The sequence below is a fragment of the Mytilus californianus genome, unplaced genomic scaffold (genome assembly GCF_021869535.1).
Source record: "Mytilus californianus isolate M0D057914Y unplaced genomic scaffold, xbMytCali1.0.p SCAF_10, whole genome shotgun sequence".
NCBI lineage: Eukaryota > Metazoa > Mollusca > Bivalvia > Mytilida > Mytilidae > Mytilus > Mytilus californianus.
The window spans coordinates 51,810,516-51,836,477 of record NW_026262582.1 but is presented as its reverse complement, the minus strand read 5'-3'; the positions used below and the strand labels follow the sequence as shown (position 1 = coordinate 51,836,477).

General features: G+C 32.1%; 1 protein-coding gene across 3 annotated transcripts in view; it reads left to right on the top strand.

The window, feature by feature from the left end:
- The window catches only part of LOC127718795 (la-related protein 4-like), a 50,670-nt gene extending 33,918 nt beyond the window's left edge, over positions 1–16,752 (top strand). For all 3 annotated transcript variants that reach the window (XM_052224858.1, XM_052224856.1, XM_052224857.1), the window contains 5 exons: positions 2,122–2,161; positions 2,916–3,002; positions 3,745–4,019; positions 4,829–4,934; positions 8,620–16,752. In XM_052224858.1, coding sequence (XP_052080818.1) covers positions 2,122–2,161; positions 2,916–3,002; positions 3,745–4,019; positions 4,829–4,934; positions 8,620–9,003 — 892 coding nt within the window. In that variant the 3' untranslated portion in view covers positions 9,004–16,752. The remainder of the gene's footprint in view (positions 1–2,121; positions 2,162–2,915; positions 3,003–3,744; positions 4,020–4,828; positions 4,935–8,619) is intronic.
- The last annotated feature ends 9,210 nt before the right edge of the window (positions 16,753–25,962 follow it).

Below are 25,962 nucleotides of genomic sequence, written 5' to 3'. Positions count from 1 at the left end.
CAATGATTAATTCACAAAGTAGTGGACTGATAATTTACTGATGAATAAACTAAAAAAATGAGATACTTCTATTTACAATTGTTTTGTCCCCCGAAAAAATCTTTGCTACAATTGCTTTATGCTTCATACAGTAGTAAAATGTAGTTGAGTTGAGGTGGCCTCAGTGGCTGAGTGGTCTATGTAGTTCATCTACAGTGATAACTAACCTATCAACACTAAGGCTGTGAGTTTGAACTCTGCTTGGGGCAATGTGCCTTTGGGTCTGTTCTTAATTGACAAAGATAGTCACTTTTCCTGCTGAAGTCTGTGGTTCTCTCTGCATACTCCAGCTTCCTCCACCATTAAAAACTAGATGCCATGATACTGCTATAAAGAGTGCTAAAAGAAGCATTAGTTTCTTGTGTATAATTTGGTGTTTAGTATGACGTCCATTATCACTGAACTAGTATACATATTTGTTTAGGGGCCAGCTGAAGGACGCCTCCCGGTGCGGGAGTTTCTCGCTGCATTGAAGACCCATTGGTGGCCTTCGGCTGTTGTCTCTTTGACACATTCCCCATTTCCATTCTCAATTTTATTATACATACAGTATGCTTACAGTCTGATGCCTCAGACTATTATAATTTTATTCGGACTAGTATTAAAGTATTTTCCAAAGTTTGTTTAGACACATAAGAATAATGTCAGAACATTGGTCTTCGGACCAGTAGTTGGAAAAGATTTTGGTGCAAACTGTGCTTATTGTTGAAGACTGTACAGTGACATATACATCCTCGTCCTTTGGTCTCTGGTGGCTAGTTGTCTCATTGGCAATCATATCATATCTTATGTTTTTGTATATATTTGTAATTTGAAGTATCAATGATTAATTTACAAAGTAGTGGACTGATTATTTACTGATGAATAATCTCAAAAAATGAGATACTTCTATTTACATTGGTTTTTGTCGAGCCTTCAACTTTAGTCGAAAAAGTGAGACATAGCGATCCTACATTCTGTCGGTGGCGACCACAAATATTCACTCTGTGGTTAAAGTTTTTGAAATTTTAATAACTTTCTTAAACTATCCTGGATTTCTACCAAACTTGGACAGAAGCTTGTTTATGATCATAAGATAGTATCCAGAAGTAAATTTTGTAAAAATAAAATTCCATTTTTTCCATATTTTACTTATAAATGGACTTAGTTTTTCTGCCGGGAAATATTACATTCACTCTGTGGTTAAAGTTTTTAAAATTTTAATAACTTTCTTAAACTATGTGGGTTTGAACCAAACTTGGACAGAAGCTTGTTTATGATCATAAGATAGTATCTAGAAGTAAATTTTGTAAAAAAATAAATCCATTTTTTCCTTATTTTACTTTTAAATGGACTTAGATTTTCTGCCAGGAAACAACATATTCACTCTGTGGTTAAAGTTTTTAAAATTTTAATAACTTTCTTATACTATTTTGGATTTTTACTAAACTTAGACAGAAGCTTGTTTATGATCAAATGTTAGTATCTAGAAGGAAATTTTGTTTTCTTCCAGTTAACATTACATTCAGTCTGCAGTTAAAGTTTTAAACATTTATTAGATTCATAAACTATCCTGTATTTTTACCAAACTTGGACAGAAGCTTCTTTCAATCAAAAGATAGTATCAAGAGGAATATTTTTATTGATTTACTTCCTCATTTTTGTTGAGCCAGGGATTAACAGAAAATGTAGGCGAGACACTGGGTTCCGTGGAACCCTTACAAATTTTTGTTAGGAAAAAATATTTTCTACAACTGCATTATGCCTCATCAGTGACATTGAAATTTTAAGAAAATTAAGAAGAAAATTGTTGTTATTCCTGTACATGCCAATGCAATTTCCAGTTTGCCCACTATTGAAGGACATTAATCATTTTCCCATAAATTTGTTGGATCACAGCAGAAAACATTTGACAGATCGAAAGGAAATCTTGACAAAATCATTGGATCAATATGGGCAATGTAAAAGTTGGCAGTGCTTGTCACAAAATCCTAGAAGTTGGGGTATAAAATAGAACAGGGATTTATCAGGTATTAGAATGTAATTTTATTAGATGTCCATAAAAGAAGGTGCCCTGCATTTATAATTAAATTGCTTTTTCAGATACAAAAGTAGAAGAAAGCCCCCAATAAATGGTGGTCCAGTAAGTATTGTTTAACATCTAGGTTTATAATATATAGCATTTTAATCAAATTTCAAGGTACAAACAGTGTAAAAGTTATGATTTAATCTGCCTGGACCAGGAATGAGTTGAGCTGAAAAAGAGTTCCTGATGTTCATTTGTTTGGAAGATAAAAAGTGCTTTGCTGGACTTAAAAAACTTTATACATAACATCATATCCATGACATGATTTTCTTTGTTTCATGCCCCCAAAGGCATTTAGATTTACCCTTTTTCTCTCCTCGTACAACCCCAAATTGGTTTCCGTTCTTTAACTTTAGTTTGCCTCAACCGAATGTTTTACACATTGCTTATTATCACCAAACACAGATGAAGTTCAAAATTGGGTGGCGTCAACTTAATTGCTCTCTAGTTCTGTCCCTTTATAAATGGAAAAATTGCTTGATTTACCGTTTTAGAACTAACTTTACTTTGCCTCAACCAAATGTTATGAAACTTATACACAACACTTATTATCACCAAACACATATCAAGATTAAGAACTGTTAGTATTATAGAGTTCAAGATTTAGAACTGTTTTGGTATAATAGAGTTCAAGATTTAGAACTATTTTGGTATTATATAGTTCAGATGGTCTTATCAAACATTCTCCTGTTATACAGTTAAGTGGTTTATTTTTTCGTGAAGCGTTCTCCTGTAATAATGATATTGTAAATTTTGAGATAAATAATTGTTTTAGGAGGTTTTAATGAAATGTTATTGTATTACTTTACAGAAATTAAATAATATGAAAGACAAGCCAGAACCTCAGTTTGACTTTGAAAGCAGCAATTTTCCTCCGTTAAGCGGGCCTGGTACCACAGTGAGTATTGTTCAAATAGAATAAGAAACTAGGAAAAAATACAGTAAAAACAAAAAGTAATTGTTTTAATAATCAATAACACATAAAAAAAATTATTTGGAACTTGTTTCAGGTCATTTATTCTGTTTTCATGTTTTTTTTTTTTTAATAGCATTTTGGTAGTTCTTTGAATATATACATCGTTTTGGAATTAAAAAAGCAATTCTATGGTAAACATGTTTTTTGTTGGGTATTTGATTTTATAGTAAATTACAAAATCAATAAAAATTGGTACTTTAGTTATTAAAAAATTTGTATTTAGTTGTATTAAATTGTATTGACATATACAAGTTAGAAGTTTGTGAATCCTAAAGAAACCATATAGAAACTTGGCAAGTAAATGGTTTTAAAGATTAATAATTTATTGAATATTTTTTTGGAAAGGCAATAAGTCTTTTAGGGTTGCAACCAAACTAGGGTTATTCTGGAGGCTGGTAGCAGACAAATTCTTTTTTGCTGTTGTTGCCATAAATGAACACTGAAGAACAATGACACTATGACAGTATTTAGTTATTTGCCACTAATTTATATCAATTTGCAGAATCTAAATATTAATGTACATTCTGCAACAAATCAAAACAAACTTTTTTGTATCATTGCTTGTTTTTAAAAACTGGCAAAAAAGGTTGTTTTAAATTTAAAAAAAAACTTACTTGTTGATTACAAAACCTAATTTGGTTCTTTTTTTTTTTTTATCTTACAGAGTGCTTCAACATCATCCACTTCTAATGAAGTGTTTGAGAGCAAACTTTCTGACGTTGTGAAAGGAACTGCCAAGCCACAGGCTAAACCTCAAACCAATGCATCCCAACCACAGCCTGTGAGTCCAGTAGCCCCACCGAGGCCAGCCACACCTCCTCAACCTCAGAAAGACCACTCTAATAATTCCAGTAGTGCTATAAATGGAACCTCTGCAATATCCTCCCAGAGTAGTACTCCAACGAGGGTTCCGTCGCCTCCACCTGTCTCTCCTCAAAAGTAAGTACATCTATTAATTAGATTTACAATATCCTCCCAGAGTAGTACTCCAACAAGGGTTCCGTCGCCTCCACCTGTCTCTCCTCAAATGTAAGTACATCTATTAATTAGACTTACAATATCCCAAACTGCAAAGTAACAGTGAAGTTTGTAATACAAGATTACTCTCTGAAATCGTTATTGAAAAGAATCATATCTAAAAGTAAGCAGAAAAAAAACTATGCCATCAGGTCAATATAAACATTTCCTCTTTATTGAAAGCGGGAAGTATATGAGCTTACTCGGGGGAAAAAAAGTATATGAGGGTTGGATACCACATGACAATGGGTAATAGGAGTGAAATAATTACAATTTTCTACAAGTGATTTTAAGAATTATGCTTTTATATGGGAGAAAACTCCATTAAAAAGCCATTCAGCTTTTTTTTTTATGTTATTTTTTATTTAATTATTTCATTTAAATAAAAGGAGATTCTAGGCATGTTCATTGTTGTAAAATCAGATTTATTATGCATTACCAGAAGTACAATGATTGAATTTTGAACCCCTCAAATAGAAAGCAATACTCTAAAGGAGGGGTATACTAGTTTATTCCTGTTAACCAAATACATATATATTTTTACACATTATGGCCATGTATGAAATTTCGGCTCACTATTCTCTGGAACAGAGCTTCCTGAAATTATTTATCTAGCTTCATGTCGGCATGCTTCCAGTGATACATTTTACATCCATTGCTCATAAACTTCCTGTTTACCAAATACTTAAAAAGAGGTGATACCGTTCAACTTGTTTTTCTTTGAATTTCAGGTCTCAAAAGACTACAATTGTTGAACCTCCTCAGCAACAGAAAGTAATTGAGGTTGTTCAGACACCTGTTAAAGTGACACCAGTCTCTTCAACACCAGTCAAAACGGTAAGCTTCATTTAAGGAAATACTGTTAACCAATTAACTTTCGCGACTTTCCAGCGTAGAAAAATAACAGGAATTTGAATCGTGACTAATATGTGAAACTTGGACTTTCCTTTATATAAATATATCAAGAAAATGAGATGGTCGTGAAAATAAATGGCTGAGAAGTTGGCTAGAGAAAATTAAAAACAAAAATAAGTTGGTTTACAGTAACAAGGACTATTCCATAAAAAATTCTACTTTGATTTTTGAAGATACTTTCTTCTGACCCCTATCACTGATATGGCTTCATTTTATTGGAAGTTTGTTAAGAATAGAAAACTGTATATGTATGGACTTGTAAGTGTGCAAGTTTTTTAGTTTTTTTTTTTGTTTTTTTTATACGACCGCAAAAAAATTTTTGTGGTCGTATATTGGTATGACGTTGGCGTCGTCGTCGTCGTCTCCGGCGTCGTCCGAAGACACATTGGTTTTCGCACTCTAACTTTAGTTTAAGTGAATGGATGTTTATGAAATTTCACCACAAGGTTCAATACCACAAAAGGAAGGTTGGGATTGATTTTGGGGGTTATGGTAATAACAGTAAAGGAATTAGGGGCCAAAAAGGGGCCAAAAATAAGCATTTTTGTAACTTCCAGACATAACTTGTGTGTTAGTGTATGGATCTCTCTGATATTGTACCACAAGGTTCCATATCACTAAAGGAATGCTGGGAATGATTTTGGGGGTAATTGCCTCCAAAGTTTAGGAATTAGGGGCCAAAAAAGGGGCAAAAAACAAGCATTTTTCTAGTTTCATGACAATAACTTGTGTGTAAGTGTATGGAACTTTCTGAAATTGTACTACAAGGTTCCATATCACAAAGGGAAAGCTGGGTTTGAGTTTGGGGGTAATTGCCCTAAACGTTTAGGAATTTGGGGCCAAAAAGGGGCCAAAAAACACATTTTTTTTCTAGTTTCCAGACAATAACTTGTGTTCAAGTGTATGGATCTCTCTGAAATTGTACTGCAAGGTACCATACCACAAAGGGAAGGCTGGGATTGAGTTTGGGGGTGATGAATCATAATGGGGGTTCAAAAAATTTTTGGGGGGGGGATTTATTTTTTTTTCCTTTTTTTTCTTTTTTTCCTTTTTTGTTTCTTTTAAAATTTTCCATTTTAAGTTGGTTATTTCTGATTTATATTTAAAATCAAATAATAATGATATGGTAGGAGATACACACCAAACAGGATGTGTAAATTATTATATAATAAGTATTGTGCAATAGCAAGAAATTTTCAATTGCACAGTATTGCACAATAGCAAGAAATCTTCAATTGCACAGTATTGCGCAATAGCAAGAAATCTTCAATTGCACAGTATTGCGCAATAGCAAGAAATATCCAATAGCACAATATTGCGCAATAGCAAGAAATTGTCAATTGTACAGTATTGCGCAATAGCAAGAAATATTTAATAGCACAGGATTGTGCAAAAGAAGATACTTCCTATAAATTGCTTATTTCTTGACCAATTTCAATGGGGTTTTATTCTTGATTTCATGGGGTTCTTTAATATGCTGAATCTAACCGTGTATTTAGTTTTTGGATTTTGGGCCCCGTTTTTAAATTGGTCCACATTGAGGTCCAAAGGGTCCAAAATTAAACTTTGTTTGATTTCATCAAAAATTGAATTATTGGGGTTCTTTGATATGCCGAATCTAACTGTGTATTTAGATTCTTAAATTTTGGTTCCGTTTTCAAATTGGTCTACATTAAGGTCCAAAGGGTCCAAAATTAAACTTAGTTTGATTTTAACAAAAATTGAATTCTTAGGGTTCTTTGATATGCTGAATCTAAACATGTATTTAGATTTTTGATTATGGGCCCAGTTTTCAAGTTGGTCCAAATCGGGGTCCAAAATTAAACTTTGTTTGATTTCAACAAAAATTGAATATATGAGGTTCTTTGATATGCTGAATCTAACCATGTATTTAGATTTTTTATTTTTGGGCCCCGTTATCAACTTTGTCCACATTGAGGTCAAAAGGGTCCAAAATTAAACTTTGTTTGATTTCATCAAAAATTGAATTATTGGGGTTCTTTGATATGCCGAATCTAACCGTGTATTTAGATTCTTAATTTTTGGTTCCGTTTTCAAATTGGTCTACATTAAGGTCCAAAGGGTCCAAAATTAAACTTAGTTTGATTTTAACAAAAATTGAATTCTTAGGGTTCTTTGATATGCTGAATCTAAACATGTATTTAGATTTTTGATTATGGGCCCAGTTTTCAAGTTGGTCCAAATCGGGGTCCAAAATTAAACTTTGTTTGATTTCAACAAAAATTGAATATATGGGGTTCTTTGATATGCTGAATCTAACCATGTATTTAGATTTTTGATTTTTGGGCCCCGTTATCAACTTTGTCCACATTGAGGTCAAAAGGGTCCAAAATTAAACTTTGTTTGATTTCATCAAAAATTGAATTCTTGGGGTTCTTTGATATGCTGAATCTAACCATGTATTTAGATTTTGGATATTGGACCATAATAGGTGAATGTCCAATTTAAAATTTTTAAGTTCTTAGACCACATTCAATCTGTGTTAGAAACCTATGCTGTGTCAAATATTTAATCACAATCCAAATCCAAAGCTGTATCAAGCTTGAATGTTGTGTCCATACTTCCCCCAACTGTTCAGGGTTCGACCTCTGCGGTCGTATCAAGCTGCGCCCTGCGGAGCATTTTATTTTATTGAGCAAGAGCACTTTTAAGAAAATGTCATGTTAAAACTTAATTGCTCCATTCAGTCCATTGCTGATAAAACTTGAGTAAATCTAAGGTTTAGTCACTGGAAGCAAGCCTATAGGTCACCTTACGGCCTTCAGGTATGAGCAAAACTAATAATTTATAGCAAGCTATAAAGGCCCCAACATCACATAAAGTGAATGGCTCAAAAGAAAAAATCAATGTCCTTATTTATGTTAAAAGCATATATGGCAGACAGCAACCAACAGCAACCACTGAGCCACATAAAGAATATACTGTAGCATTCATTTATTTTCATGGATTGAGGAAAACTTGCATTTTCATGGATATCTGATTTCATGGTTTCTCCAAAGTCTGCATATATTCCTATAGAAATTTTGTAATTTGTTGTAATTTTAATTCATGGTTTCTCTGTTACCATGAAATCCACGAAAATTGGTATCCGACAAATAAAATTAATCTACAGTAGTGGGTTTTAACCTGTAAAGTGGTGTAACAGCACAACATAAGAACAAAATGTAAAAGCAGTTGCAAAGGGCTTGAAAAATCAGATCAGCATAAACACAAACAAAAAGAAAAAAACATGAAAGTACTGATCTAAGAGTACTCACAGTTACTGAAAGCAGAGCTAATTTCAACTAATAAATAAAACATGTTTTCCCTGACGGTGTAGTATATCTGTATGATATTTTCTAGTACAGTAGAATATTTTTCAGGATGGTTAACTTTAATTCTTCATTCTTTTGATTCATGTGCAGTGATTTATTATTCCTATATAATGTTAAATAATTGTGGCAATATTTTTGTTGAATATTTGTACCAATGAAAGATAATCTTTTTTTTATAAATTTTGTTTGAGAACAGTTTACAGTTAAGTTTATAAAGCAGTGATATTTTGTAAAATTATTTCAACTAATGATAAGACTATATCTCTTTTAAGGCTGAAAGGGCCACTTTTCAGGCTGAAAGGGAAAGGCCTTCTCCAGCCAAGTTATCTTATGCTCAAATGGTGCAGAGAAAAGGAAGTGAGAAAGAAGAAGGAAGCGCTGCCGAAGGAAAACCAGACGATCTTAGTGACAATTCAGGAAATGAGTCGCCTCAGTGTTCTCGTAAAACTCTAAAAGAGCAGTCGCAGACTCAAAAACCTGCTCCTCGTACTCCATCAAAGGAGCATGGTCGTAGGGAGTTTGAACCTAAAGAACAGCGACATGGAGGGGGTCGTAGGCCTGCCAAGGAAAATCGTATTGATAGGAGAGGAGACAGACGTCGAAGTGATAGGAATGACCGTGAGGGCTCTAGATCATCAGTGTCGTCTGCCAAGTGAAAAGTGGCAGGAATTTGATGGCAGCAGACACATAAAAAACATTGGCAAAATTGTTTATGATTTCTGTGATAAGGGATTAAAAATGAAACCATTTTCTGAAGAAGATTTAGTAGGAGAAAATATGAATTTGTAGTGTGAAGAAGAGAATTTGCTGCCGATTGTCAGAAACTTTTGATATTGATAAGGACTGGTTTTCTGTCATTGATGGTTGCTTATGGGTAAAGTGTTTAGGATATGTAACCAGATAATGACATTGGTTTTGAAAGAGTTGCATCAGGACGAGATGCTTTATACTTGTTTTGTTCTGTCTTTCTTCTTTGTTATCTTCTCTTTTCTTTCTTTCTAAAGTTAAAATGCGTTTTATCAAATTTAAAATTTTTAATATGCAAAATTGTACATAATCTTGAATATGTATATTTTGTCTGAGCAAAGCTGCATGGATTGGAAGAAATTTAAGAAGTTTTATTGCGTAAGTGCATTCAAATAGATAGCTACAACTTTGTATATATTTTCTCATTAAAAAATCTTTTTATTTCGATAATTCAAAACATATTTCTGATTATAATCCCAGAACAATTTTTCCTGTCAGAGGTATCCTCATTAAATTAATCTGCATTATGTCTAGTTGTTTACAATATTGCCTAAAAACCATAGACAGATATTTTGTTTTAAATCAGGGTCTGACTGCAGTGGACGAAGGTCAGATTTTGTTTGACCTCAATCAATTGATGAAAGAATGGCCATTAATTAAATATGTTTGGTGCTAGCTCTGCAATATTGGTTGGACTGGTATTGGAAACATACTTTTTAAAGTGAAGGAAATCAAAACTTTTCTTAGAGTTCAGGAATTAAGAATTTTTTTCTTAATTGGAGATCGGAAATTCAATGTGAAATTTTGGAAAATTCTTTTTCCTGGTAATTAGTTGACTGATCTCTGTGAATGCATTAGTATTACAGTTTCTATGAATAGAACAGAAACTTTTTGTTCAGAGTTGGACATTGTGCCACAGACTATTTTAAAAACGTTGTGATGATATGTTGATCGACCCACAATTATATAAATTAACGTGGGGATATTTTGTATATTGGAACTGTATTTTTTGCTTGTTGCTTTAAATTTATTGTGTGTATAATGAGAAATGGTGAGAATGAATGATTACAAACATTTGTTGTTTTATTATTGTTGTCATGGTTACGATGGTGATATTAAGGGAGTAAACAAACACTGGGGTTTTTTTTTTTTTGCAACTGGTTCAAATAAAACATATGGCCATGTTTGTTCCTCTGACAGGTCAAAAGTTATATTTCTGTTGACTTTCGTAGAAAGTTGAAGGATTTTTTTTTCATTTGTTAAAAGAAATGTTGAGAATCTGTGATAAATATTTGTGAAAAGTTTTTATATCTTTATTTAATATTAAGATCAAAGAAATAAGAATTAATGATAGTGCTAATTAAATCATTGAACTGAATATAACTGCTTATAAAATGGTATCTATTGGTGCATATTTATAACCATTTTCTGATGTTGCTGTTCTACAAGCCATTTTTTTCTGTGGCTTGTGGCAAGTGAGGATTCAGCCACGGAAATTGGACAAATACAGATAATTTTGAATTAGGTCTATGAATGAAAACTCGGCATTTAGCTGTGAGAGGGTAAAATTTTCTTTACACTTTTCTTCAGAAGGTACAAGTTTTCAGAAACACTAAAATTTATATAATGTTACAAGTGCCAAATGTAATGCAGCATTGTAGAGATAAATTCTGAAAATGAAAAATAGAAATTGTAATTGAAAGTGAAAAAATGTGTTGTGGAAATGATGTCTGGCACACCTTTTCTGGTTTTATCTAGTCTTGTTTTAGTACTAATAAAAAAAAATACTGCTCTTTTGAGTTCCTGTAACAACTAATGACTTTTAAGGCAATAACAGATGTTTTGAAGTCAATTTTCTTGCATTTTCCAAATATCATATAGGTCTTTCTGCAGCTGTTATTTGTGTCATAAGGGAGATAACTCTATTTAAAATTTTAGAAGCTTGAAATCGCACATAATCCTGTGTTTATCTGAATTAATATCACCATCGTAATTAACAGTGTTTTTGTTTTGGGAGAAATAGCACATATTGATCTTGGCACATGTCAATCATTTGCATGGGTGGAGTCTAATCGGCTTATGATATTTTTTAATATTTAGATTTTTTTGTAATTTGCACCTTGATGTTAAAATTTATGTTTAAGATTTATTAATTATGTATTACTATTTATGGTTTTGGTTTTTGTTTTCTTGTATTTTTTCATACATGTCATTTATTTCATCATGATAAAAAGTATCAAGAAACCACAGTTGATGATTAACATTGAAATTGTAATTTAATTAGTTGTTGAATAATTTTTCATTAAATATTACTCAGAGAACTTTAAACTATGATTCATCTTGTTATCATTATAATCCCATAAATGCTCAATTTTGTTTTAATTTTTCATTTTTCTATCATGATTCTTTGACGGGATTTTTATTTGAGCACAAAATGCTGATTTTCATAAACTAATTAAAGTCAATAATGAAAACATTGCCTTATTATGATTTGTTTCTAGATAATTAAAAATCTTCCATAGAGAATTTAAAGAAATGAGAAAATGAAAGAGGTAGATCAGATACAGAAATAGTGTGCAAAAATTTTAGATGCTTATTTTTTTATTGTACATTTGACAGGTCTGTAAATTGCCTATTTTTAAAAAGTCAGTTTGACAAATGAATACTACTGACTGAAAAAAACTTGTTTCCAAGTTATTCTAACATATCATGTAAAAGTCTTTAAAAACTCTTTGTAAATTTCAGAAATATACTAAATTATGTTCTAACTGAAATAAAATCAGCTTACTAATAAATAGGTGTGTGTAGTTTTATTAATTTTTTTTTTGTAGTTAAGAGGTTCTTTAAAAAATTAATTTTTTGCAGGAATTTTTTTTTTTCAATTTTAATCTAGAAAAACCAAAATATGCCGTACAGGAATTGTGTTCACAGTAGTGTAAAATAATAGCTTTAAATGTGTTTCTTTTGGTTAAAAAAAAGGTAAGACATTTAATTTGATACTCCATGCAGTGAAGATATTAAGAGACAGAGCTTCCTTGTTTGACGATCTATCATCATGTTTGACATGTTTCAGAGTATGAATTAACGCTTTGTCTCGCAAAGATGATTCTTTTCTGCTTTTTGGCAGATTTTCGCTGTTTTCAGTTCGGATTTAACTTTTTTACGCGGTGTCTACGATCAATAATACTGTTAATTTTCAACATTTTATTTCCATCATTAAAATCATATCTGGTCTCAGGGCCTGCATCCTATTAAGATCTTTAAGGTCTTTTTGAAGCATTATACTGACAGACTGCAGATCTTAAGCCTTTAAAAGACAGTATTAGTTCTGTTTCCCTGACCCATTGACATATATGAAGGCTGAAGACATCCAGGCCACACGATATGAACACTCAAGTGGATTGCTTGTTACATAGATTTTTATAACTTTTTTTACCTTTCTATGAAATTAACATTCCAACTCCAAAAACACTCTAATACCATGCATGTAGCAAGGGTTATAATTTTTATGTTCGTCAATGAATAAGAATAAAAATAGAAAGATAATTCATGAGAATTTCATACCCAACAGAAAATAAAAAATCCTATTGATATTTGGATTTCAATTTTAATTTTTGAGAAAATTTGATAAAGTTAGTGTTATTAATTTGTGAGACAAAAAGTGTTGGAATGAATTTTGAATAATTGAAAGAAGAAGAGACGAAATGAGGAAGGCACTGTTTTTCCAATTCATTATTTTCTATTGGCTTTCTTCCATGTTTTATCATGCTATCATTTTACAAACTGCATTTTTGTCCATAGCAACAATTAATTTATATAGTAACGGTTTAGATGTTGTATATGCATTTAGCTGAGGACGATAGTTATTACATTTATTTGATCAACATCTTATTTTTTAATCAGATTATGATAATTAGGGGAAATTATTGTGGTATTTTGTATTCATTAATTAAAGTTGGCAATCACTGATAATCAAACGCACCCTTGGATTGTTGCTTATATTGAAATCATACATTGCTTTACTTTTCTAAAGAGTCCAGTATAATTTGAGGTTCAAAATTTGTTCCAAGGTTTGAAGATCCAGTTTTCATATATTCAGATGTATCTTTTTTTTACTTAGAATTTAACTGTTTCATCCAAATTTTTTCTGGAAATTTTGTTTTTGAATTCTGACTATTTTCTTCTATATCAGTTTTCACAAAAATGACAAAAAAAAGAAAATCACAAAAAAAATGTGCATCCCCACCCAATTGTTCAAAAAAGTTTCATGAGAATCTAGATTATATTAAATAATCGCCTTACATGTACCTATATTTTTTTTGCTCAAAAGTAAAAAGTCACTGAAAAAAAGCTGACATAACTACATGCTATGTTCAATCATCCATGAAAGATGTTGAGAAAATAATGTATTAAATTGTCACTTGATTATTTCTCATGTTTGTGTGTGTTTATGAGCGGGATAAAAAATTGTTGTGTACATATTAAAACTCCTTTACGGAATAGAAAATATTTTATCGATAACCTGTTATTTGTGTGAAAATTTGTTCTGTGAGAGGATTTTTTTTGACGTTCTTGATGCAAATTGTTTATTATTTCTAAATGTAAATATGATAATCAACAGTGAAAAAGATGATGGCTGATTTTTTGGCCTATAGTGAAAATATTATTTTGGATAAAATGCATCGTAAGAATAACTCCTGACAAATGGATTTTTATCCAACTTATAATTTTTCAGTTAGAAAATTATTGCGTAAATAAATACTAGCTCCCCGTCTTTTTGGCACCTGTGTAACCACATTTAAAAACTAAAACTAAAGGAATGTGTGTTATATTCATTAAACATATGAAGTTAAAATGTGATATGCGAGTCCCTTTTGAAACATTTATTTTGTTTGACATTTGGTACCGTATAAACTTGTAGCATTCTTCTATAGTATGAGGGATGTCATTTGATATATTTAAACATTTGTAGACAAAATTTCTGTAAAATAAGTTTATGATTGAAAATTAGACGTACATATAAGGGTATTGACTAATTTCTAATTTATTCCATAATGTATTAAAAATGTTTTTGTCATAATTTAATTAAAACTTGTACCATTTTTGCTTGCAAGTTTGACCAGGTTGACACCATGAGATATAAGTTCATTTCTTTGGTTGATTATCAGGTGCAAGAAAAAAAAATTGATTATAAGAGAAGGAAGCTAAGTCATATATTCAAAAGTTTAGAGAATTTTTTATGGACAAGTTTTAATTGAATGTTGACAGAAGTATTCAGTTGTTGATAGGTCAGTATTTTGTTGACCTATCTTGCCATTATTATATCAAAACCATGTTAACAAGAAAGAGTGTGTGATAGAAAACTTATCTGCTGTTGGTGTTCATAATCATCCAATCAAATTATGTGTTACATGATGCTTCAGCTAATGGTAAACAGGTTTATAAAAAATTATCAGCCAATCATAGAGTAGCTTACAGATTTGTTAAGCTAGTGAAATTTGGTTCATAGCCAATCATGAACAGGCTTGCAGATTTGTCGAGCTAGTAAAAATAAGTCTATCATAACACGGCTTACAAATTTGTCATCCAAACATAGTTCTTCGAAACACAGTGAGGTTTTTCACATCTTGAAAAAAATGGCACAAGTTCTCCCCAATATTTTAAAATGTTTATGATCATTGTATATTTATATCTGGACACAGTGCATAATATGCAGTTTTATAATTGACTTTGCTAGTATCTGTCATTATACGGTGCTTTCTGGTTGTTTAATTTCACCACACTGAAAAATGATTAACAAAACTTGAGTAACTCTGATTTTTGAAGTCTGTGCTGGTACAATGTACTGTGAAAGTATTTTTATTCATGGATATCAATTGTTGTAGATTCATAAATTCATGAATTTCATGATTTTGCCAACTGCTGTAGTAGTATCTTTGAAAATAAATTTTAGTTTGCATGCAGAAATTATAGGATAGCCTCTTTATAGCAGATAATATTAAAGAGTAGTTTAAGATGAGAATTATTTTTCCATACAATTTTTAAAAAGAAAATTTAATCAATGGAATTCAATATCATAAAACTTTTGGTATCTAGGACTGTTTCAGAAACAAATGAGAAGGGGGTAGCAAAAGGCACTTTGTTCCGACCGTGTGAGGGCTGTATAACCAGTCAAGGTCGTTAAAAATTTCCATCATCAAGGCACTTTGTTAGAATAGAAGTGGTATTGTTATCCAATATTGTTCAGTTATCTTTCCTTCAAGCAAGTTAAAATTGGTCCAGATATGACATGATTTGAAATAAAGGGGGGAAGAAATATTGACTTCCTTATGTTAGCTTGATCAGGGGAGATAACTTTATAGGAATTCAGAATTGGAAAGAAAAGTGCCTTTGGCTTCAGATCCCCCTTCTCTGCTCTATAACTAGCAACAGAAGATGTATAATACACCATAGTATGTATAATATGCACCTGCTTCGCAAGTTTCACTTTGACAGTTGTTTACTGTATATATTTCTTTGTTTAAGAAATGTACATATCTAATTATAATATTGTTTATGTAGACATTGTGATGTCGGCTCAGGAAGGAGAGGGGTGGTCTAAACAAAGGTAGATGACTCTTTATTACTTTGAAATTCTATAGATTATCAGTTTGAAGTAACCAAAAAAAAAAATTGTCTGTTTTACCAATTTTTCTGCACCAGATAAAATGGGGATTAAGTAAATTTAAAAGATTATAGTCACATATTGTAAAAACAAAGTTTTACCTCATTTCTTTTCTTACACTCAATTGTAAGTGCCCCTTAGGGGCTCTTTGTTCCTTCCATGAAATTAAACTTTCAAACGAAACCCCTATTTCCTGAGCAGGAACTCCAGACATGACTAATTTACAGGGAATTTCTAATATTTATGCTGTACATTTTGTTAAAGAATAGTAATCTTTATTCTTGATACTTTATGATTTTTGTTTGTTGCAAAAATTTTATCAAATCTGTAGATTTAATGAATTGTAATATTTAAAAGAATTTTAGTTTATAACATGCTATTGCATCAGAATTATTTTCAACTTTAAATTAGTTAAGTTGACCCTTTCTTATGTTTATTTTACCAGAATGAAAATGGTAAGCTCAGTATTTACTTTTGCAAAGCAGAAAAAGAGTTGCATTCAGATTTGTTACACAATTCAGGAAATCTTTCTTATAAAAACTATCTTCCAATTCATCTTTATTCCTGAAATTGTCTCATTTTTACTGAAATGATAGTCCTTGGATCAAAACCACTCCAGGAGTATGCAATTATACCACTTTTGACCCTAATGACCTTCAGAACATTTCTAATGGACATGAATTGGAAGATGCTGTATCCCAAAAATTGTTGAGAATTGAAATAAGATTATTTTTCATTAGCCTTTATGTTTGGTTGAAACAATATTATATGTCAAATTGGATATATTTACACAATTACTTCCTTCTCGTAGAAATATCATTGTAATACTAAATATTCATACTTAATGCATACTAACATTTAGTGTATTTAGAATATTGTGGAGAACATATCTATGTACACAAATATTTGACATTCATATTGCATTCTGTTCACAACAATTTTTTGGCATTAACTGATCTTCAGAGATACACAAAATAAAGACATCATCATTAAATAGATTGTTCATTTGTTTTTTGTGTCAAGATAAATGTACTGAGTAAAAGATAGGTGAAAGATACCAAAGAAATATTTAAATTCATAAATCAAAAACAAACTGTCAATGCCATGGCTATACGAAAAAACAAACAACAGTACACAAAACACAACATAGAAAACTAAAGACCGAGCAACACAAACCCCACTTTAAACCGGGGGTGATCTCAAGTGCTCTGAAGGGTAAGCAGATCCTGCTCCACTAAAGGCACACATTGTGTTGCTCATGTAAGTACAAACCAGGTGATAAGTCTCATTTGGTAGGTAAATAAAGTTTAGCAACAAATAGTTTGTTTTAAATTTCAAAAATAAACTATACTTATAAACATAGATAAATTATTGTAACAAATAAAACCAAGGATACAGTGGAATATTTACTGAACCAAACATTACTAAAATTTACTTAAGCAACTTGGAAAAATTTAATTCAAAGTTTTGAAATTATGCCCCCGCCGTAGCGGAGGGGGCATTAAGTTTTACCCTTGTCCGTCCATATGTCCCAAAGTTGGTTTCCGTTCTCTAATTTTAGTTTGCCTCAACCAAATATTATGAAACTTGTACACAATGCTTATTACCACAAAACACAGATCAAGTTTTAATTTTCATGGCATCACTTTAACCGTTCTAGAGTTAAGCCCCTTTACAAATGGAAAAATTGCTGAAATTTTCATTTCCATTCTCTAACTTTAGTTTGCCTCAACCAAATATTATGAAACTTATACACAATGCTTATTACCACAAAATACAGATCAAGTTTGAATTTTGGTGGTGTCACTTTAACCGTTCTAGAGTTATGCTCCTTTACTAATGGAAAAATTGCTGATTTTTTTGTTTCCGTTCTCTAACTTAAGTTAGCCTCAACCAAATGTTATGAAACTTATATACAATGCTTATTACTACAAAATACAGATCAGGTTTGATATTTGGTGGTGTCACTTTTACTGTTCTAGAGTTATGCTCCTTTACAAAAGGAAAAATTGTTGAATTTTTCGTTTCCGTTCTGAAACTTAAGTTTGCCTCAACCAAATGTTATGAAACTTATACACAATACTTAATACTACAAAACTCAGATCAATAACAAATTTGGGTAGCGTTACTTTTAAAGTTCTTCAGTTATGGCCCTTTATAACTTTATATGATATGCAAGCTGGGGCATCATCTGTGTCCCATGGACACATTCCCCATTTATTAAAATATATGTTGCTAAGCTAGTTTTTGTTTACCTTGTAGAGATTACTCAATACACTATCAATCCCTACAGTCACTGGCTGGTTAGCTTGATCTTGGTCATCTTATCTACCTCTCTTTGGGAGTACACACACTATCATGTAGTGAGGTGATTATTCTTTAGACCCTATGATCCATGCCCATGTTGAGTAATATATTTATAATAGATATTCAGATACTAGTATTCCATTTACTAAATGATGTGTGTGTATTTTCCATAGATATCAAGAAAATCATACTCAAAACTAATAATTAGTTTTGGAAAGCAAAGCAAACAATTGTGGACAAAGGGAGATAACCCAAATTAAGATATTTCCTCAATATACTTGCTATGCATTGCAGATTATCTTTATCCCCTCAGTACTCAAAAGCACTTCGATTTGGTTTGTTCTTTAAACAGTCATTAGAAGAGAGGCATATTCTTGAATAGTCAGAATATATTTTTGCCTTCAAAACTTGGTTAAGAACAGAAAATATTTCGATTTCACAAAAATCTGCATACAGATATATGTTTTGGATATCAGAATGGGAGTTTTATTAAGTTTTACCCTTGTCCGTCTGTACGTCCGTACGTCCCAAAGTTGGTTTCCGTTCTCTAACTTTAGTTTGCCTCAACCAAATGTTATGAAACTTATACACAATGCTTATTACCACTAAATACAGATCAAGTTTGAATTTTGGTGGCGTCACTTTTACCGTTCTAGAGTTATGCTCCTTTACAAATGGAAAAATTGCTAAATTTTTCGTTTCCGTTCTCTAACTTAAGTTTGCCTCAACCAAATGTTATGAAACTTATACACAATGCTTATTACCACAACATACAGATCAAGTTTGAATTTTGGTGGTGTCACTTTTACTGTTCTAGAGTTATGCCCTTTACAAATGGAAAAATTGTTAAATTTTTCTTTTTTTTTTTTTCTAAATATCAAGTCATTTTTAAAATTGGAGTTATCTTCCTTTGTCCATGATTATAGTTGAATCAACTACAATCAATGCTTTATACATTGCAATGTTTAAATTTGCCTTCCACTGATAAATTAAAGCAATTTTTACCCTTCATTTCTAAAAATATTTTAAAGTCTTCTTTGAAAATTGGAGTTATCTTTCTTTGTGCATAATGGTAGTTGAATCAACTGCAATCAATGATTTATACAATGCAATGTTTAATTTTGACTTCCACTGATAAAACACAGATCAAGTTGAATTTGGGTAGTGTCACTTTAACCATTATTGAGTTATGCCCCTTTATAAATCGAAAGATTACAAATTTTTTAGTTTCTTCTAAATATCAAGTAATTTTTTAAATTGGAGTTATCTTCCTTTGTCCATGATTATAGTTGAATCAACTACAATCAATGCTTTATACAATGCAATGTTTAATTTTGACTTCCACTGATAAAACACAGATCAAGTTGAATTTGGGTAGTGTCACTTTAACCATTATTGCGTTATGCCCCTTTATAAATCAAAAGATTACAAAATTTTTAGTTTCCATTCTGTAACTTAAGTTTATCCCAATTAAACATTATGAAACCTATACACAATATTCATTACCACAAAACTAAGATCAAGTACAAATTTTTTGTTTCCGTTTTCTAACTTTAGTTTGCCGCAACCAAATGTTATGAAACTTGTACACAATGCTTATTTCTACATAATACAGATTAAGTATGAAATTTGGTGTGACACTTTTACCATTCTTGAGTTATGTCCCTTTATAAACATAAAAATTGCCGAATTTGTTTCCGTTCTCTAACTTTAGTTTGTCTCAACCAAATGTTATAAAACTTATACACAACCGTTCTAGAGTTCTGCGTGTTTACAAATAGAAAAATTGCTGAATTTTTAGTTTCTGTTCTCTACTTAAGTTAGCCTCAACCAAATGTTATGAGACTTACACACAATGCTTATTACCACAAAATTCAGATCAAGTTCAAATTTGGGTAGCGTCACTTTTACCGTTCTTCAGTTATATCCCTTTATAACTATATGATATGCAAGCGGGGGCATCATCTGTGTCCACATGTGGACAATATCCACATTTTTTATTTTTGTGTTACTCACTAGTCACATGAATCAAAATAATAAATACCTTGCAATAATATCTGAATTTACAGTATTTGGGAGGTGTTTCAAGCATAATAATTATAAAAATGGAACAGTAGATTTTTTTACCAGCAGAAACCATTGACATTTTAATCAGTTTTCTTGCAAGTGTTGAATCCTATTTATTTAGCTCACCTGGCCTTAGGGCCAACTGGACTTTTCTCATCACTTTGGTGTCTGTCGTCATTAACTTTTACAAAAATCTTCATCTCTGAAACTACTTATCCAAATTTAATCAAACTTGGCCACAATCATCATTAGGGTATCTAGTTTAAAAAATGTGTCCGATGACCCTGCCTGCCAACCAAGATTCCCGACATGGATAAAAATAGAACATAGAGGTAAAATGCAAGTTTTTTCTATTATCTTAGAACCACTATAAATAGAGAAAATCTGACTGGGCAGAAACGTTCAGAATGATGAGATCCACCTATTGTCCTTTTACATCAAAACTGTCAGACAACTTTTTATTGGAGTTATTGCTCTTAAATGACCAATTTTTCCAACTTTTAAATTTTTTGCCTTTTATCTTCAAAATTATTGTAGATAGAGAGAAACTTTATATAGCAAAAATGATCAGCAAGATAAGTTCTACTAATATGTCAACATGGTTGTAATCGTCTGACGACCCCTTATTGGAGTATTGCCAATTAATGATGGTTCTGACCAATTTTTTGCATTTGCCTAATATCTGAAAAACTACAATAGATAAGTAGAAACTTAAATAAGCAAAAATGATCAGCAAGACAAGATCTACAAGCAAGTCAACATGGTTTCAATCGTCTGATGACCCCTTATATAGAGTAATAACGATATTTATCATTTTTTTTTGCGTTTTTGCCTAATATCTGAAAAAGTATAATAAATATATAGAAACTTAAATAGGCAAAATGATCATCAAGACAAGATCTACAAATAAGTCATATATACATGTTTGTAGTTGAAAATCGTCTGACGACCCCTTATTGGAGTATTGCCAATTAATGATGGTACTGACCAATTTTTTGGATTTTTGCCTACTACCTACAAAACTATATTAGATGGATAGAAACTTAAATAAGCAAAAATTCGTAAGGGTTCCGCGGAACCCATACTTTTGCTGTTGTCTATGTTTTCAGTGTGATAGGGGAATGCACATAATATAGATTTACAGTTAATGAAATGGTTTCTGAATCTAATAAATGTTTTATAAACTTTAACTGCAGACTGTATGTAATGTTAACTGGAAGGAAAACTAAGTCCATTTATAAGTAATATACGGAAAAATAAGAAATAAATTTTTACAAAATTTCTTCTAGATACTAGCTTTTGATCATAAACAAGTTTCTGTCCAAGTTTGGTACAAATCCAGGATAGTTAAAGAAAGTTATTAAAATTTTTAAAACTTTAACCACAGAGTGAATGTAATGTTAACTGGCAGAAAAACTAAGTCCATTTATAAGTAAAATACGGATAAAAAGATTTTTTTTTACAAAATTTACTTCTGGATACTATCTTATGATCATAAACAAGCTTTTATCCAAGTTTGGTAGAAATCCAGGATATTTTAAGAAAGTTATTAAAATTTTGAAAAACTTTAACCACAGAGTGAATGTAATGTTAACTCGCAGAAAAACTAAGTCCATTTATAAGTAAAATACGGATAAACAGGATTTTTTTTTTTACAAAATTTACTTCTGGATACTATCTTATGATCATAAACAAGCTTCTGTCCAAGTTTGGTAGAAATCCAGGATAGTTTAAGAAAGTTATTAAAATTTCAAAAACTTGAACCACAGAGTGAATATTTGTGGACGCCGCCGCCGCCGACGACGACGACGATGACGAAGGAATGTAGGATCGCTATGTCTCGCTTTTGCGACAAAAGTCGCAGGCTTGACAAAAATGATCAGCAAGACTAGATCAACATAGAAGAGATTTTTGTCATGAATTCTATTCTAGTCCACAAAGATGGAGAGTATCCATTGTTGAAGATGCACATAGACCTAGGTGAGCGACACAGGCTCTTTAGAGCATCTAGTTTTATTTTTTAAAGCCAAAATTGCTACGTGGAACAATAGCAACTTATTTAGTAACCGGGATGAAGGTAACTTACAATACTGCACAATATTCATTGTCTTTGAAAAACCTTATATATGGATTTCACATACAGGAATGCTCAACATGGGCGAAATCCTCAGTCGACTCCTTATATGAGTTATACATGGGCGAAATCCTCAGTCGACTCCTTATACGAGTTATACATGGGCGAAATCCTCAGTCGACTCCTTATATGAGTTATACATGGGCGAAATCCTCAGTCGACTCCTTATATGAGTTATACATGGGCGAAATCCGCAGTCGACTCCTTATATGAGTTATACATGGGCGAAATCCTCAGTCGACTCCTTATATGAGTTATACATGGGCGAAATCCTCAGTCGTCTCCTTATATGAGTTATATCCTTGAATGGCTATTTTTACACATCGTTGTGTTTTGCATAATCTATAGTACACCGAGAGAAACTGTAAATAAAATATGGCAGTGGCTATTTTGCCGGCGCCGGCAAAATAGAACATATGCTATTTTGCCGGATCTGATTAAATTTTCTTAATTAAAGCCGGCAATATAGCAAATTTCTATAGCAATGGCTATTTTGCCGGCGCCAGCAATATAGTGAATTTATTATTTTGTCGTTTTTTTTTAAAGAGTTATTTTTAATATTTACTTTTGAAAAGTAAAACGAAAATTTGCATTGTCAACATAAAAGAATCAACTCATATAGTTAGATAAGACATAGGCGGATCCAGGGAGGGCCTGGGGGGCCCGCCCCCCCCCCCCCCCCCCCCTCCCCTTTTCGTGGGAAAAATTTGGTTGATTATATAGGTAATCACTGAAGCATGACTGGAGCGGGCCCCCCTTAGGTCAGTCAGCGCCCCCCCCCCCCCCCCTCCCTTATGAAAAGTTCTGGATCCGCCACTGTAAGATAACAATAACCGTGACGATATATGAGATACATATAATTGTTTGAAAACATTCATCAGTCAAAGTGAAAATAAGAATTTAAAAAAAAAAAGTAAAAAATTGAGCATCCATTTGTAATGAAATCATATCAAAACATGTAGTTGAAATTACTTCCAAAATCAGTCACAGTATAATGCTATATGTATGCATAAGTATAAAATCTCAGATTTTTTAACTGTAGGCCTATGTTGCAAAAGATTAAAAGTTATCATTGCATATGAATTTGATAAAACATTATATCAATCACATAGCCTCAAAATCAAAAATGTTTAAATTAAATTCGATTTTGAAATAATAGTCGCAGAGAATTCCATAAAAAACATATATTACTGGCAAGATTGTCTCCAGCTTACCTATTGCCGACAAAATAGCATATTTTCTATTTTGCCGGCGCCGGCAAAATAGCCACTGCCATAAAATAAATGATTTTCATGACTAGATCTACAAATAGGCCAACATGGTCGAAATTCTCAGTCGATTCCTTGAATGAGTTTTATCATTTTTTGTGAAAACTATAGTATATAGATGGAGAGAAACTGTCGACTCCTTGTTTGCAGTTTTGCCCTTTAAATGATAATGTTTCCCGTTTTTTGTGTTTTAACTTATATCTTAAAAACAACAATAGACAGACTGTAAAATTGGTGCTGTCAATTCTATATGGAAGAGTGCAGGTTCAGAACAAATGTGTATACGTAAAGCCTGTTATAAAACCAAAATGCTTTTGGATACATACATTCTACAGTACAGCCGTTCAAAATTTTCGGATGGTAAAAAAACTTCAAATTGTCCACTGTGTGAGGAAGGAATTGAAAACTTAGAACATTTCCTAGTCTTATTCTCTGCTTGAACAAGTATTAGAGACATTTTTATTACAAAACTTTATACAGTTGTTGTACCAAAGATTGGAACTGCTGCGTGGTCAGACATATGTTTTAGCATCTCTAAAATGTTACAATTAATCTTGGACTGTAGTCTTTTTGAATGGTAGTCTGTGTTACAGAAAAATGACATTTCTTTGGTGGAATCAATTACAAGAAGTCTGTGCTACTCTCTTTATGAAAAACGAAGTGCTCTACTTAGAAGTAAATAAAACATTTATAAGTTCTAAGGTCTACCAAACTCATAGGTTGTAAATAGAAAAATTGTTAACTGTATAGATGAACTCCAGGTTATCCTAATAGAGGAGGGAATTACAGAAGGTAACAGGTAACAGACCGAATCTTTATGTACCAAATATTATCTACGAATAAGTCAAAATGAACGGAATCGTCAATTGACTCCGTACAGAAGTTGTTGCCCTTTTTCATTTATTCATTTTTTTAATTTTTGGAACTATCTTGCAAACAATAATTGATAGACAGAAACTCGGTGCAGCAAAACTTACCAGCAAGTTTTTGACCAACACAATTTTCATTCAGCACAAATATTCTTGTTACATTGTATCAATTTTATGCAAAAATACGAGGTGAGTGGTGCTCCTTGGAGCCTCTAGTTTTAACTGTATTACTAATCTATAATAATGTAATTGTTACTTTTTTATTGAAGGGGTAAAATGATTTTAGGGTTACAAATGCATAGGTCAAGGTCACATCAGATCTGCATAGATTGTTCTGTACATTCCTGTTCCAAGACTGGAGCCTGTAATTCAGTGTTTGTCGTTTGTTGCTGTAGAAAAAATGTATATCATAATTGTTTGTCGTTTGGTGTTTTGAACATAAATCAGACCATTAGTTTTCTCGCTTTGATTGTATTACATTAATAATCAGAGGCGAATTTAGGGTGGGCCAGGGTGCCCCCCCCCTTTTGTGGGTAAAATTTGGTTGATTATTTAGGGACCACTGAAGCATGACTGGAGCGTCCCCCTCCCCCTTTATGAAAATTTCTGGATCCGCCACTGATAATGTCGGGGCCTTTTATAGCTTGCTATGCGGTGTGGGTTTTGCGCATTGTTGACGGCCTACGGTGACCTGTAGTTGTTAATCTCGTTTTGTACCTCATTCGGTCTTTGGTGGATAGTTTTTCATTGGCTATCATACCGCATTTCCTTATTTTATATAGATAGAATTCCCTTTCATGCATTATCGATGACTTTGGTTTTAACTTTTAAACAATCGTTATCTAATATTTTAGGTGTTGTTAAACACATCATTTTCGGCACATTGAGGTCGTTTTCTGTTGTTTAACTTTTCATTTTCCAATAGACTACCAGTATCAAGATTTCGACTATTAAGTTAGTAATTTGTGCCCTAACCTGCCTACCAGCAAGGGCGATATAGCTAAAGAAGATTATTAGGGTAATTGTCTAATATCTCGAAACCACTATAAATAGAAAATACGACAGGCTAAAAATGCTGAGAAATTTAAGATCTTCCTGCTTTCTTCGACATTTCCAAAATTTACAGATTATTTCCTTATAGGAGTAATAGTCTATAATTTTATTACCAGTATTATTTGAATCTCAAGCCTCGTGTAGATACATTTCTGCGCTCTATGTAAGTTAAAGAACCCTTGCAACAACTCTTTGCTTGGTCTATAGGTAATCAGATGCAAGGAAAACAAGTTGTGTCCTTATCCAGCATACCATTGTTCTCTAATAGCGCCACACATGTCAAGCCCTTCACCCCTACCTTCCAACCCTGCATTACCTATAACTATTGTATAAATTGTTAACCGTTTCTCGTCCGAATATGCATGAAATATGTGCCACTGGACTTTAAGCAAGCAGCAATAAATCATCAATCAATCGCTCATCCTGACTATTATCTTATAGATTAATACAGACAGGTTCAAAAGGTTTGAATAATGCATCATTTCTTAATGGAATGATTTTCATAT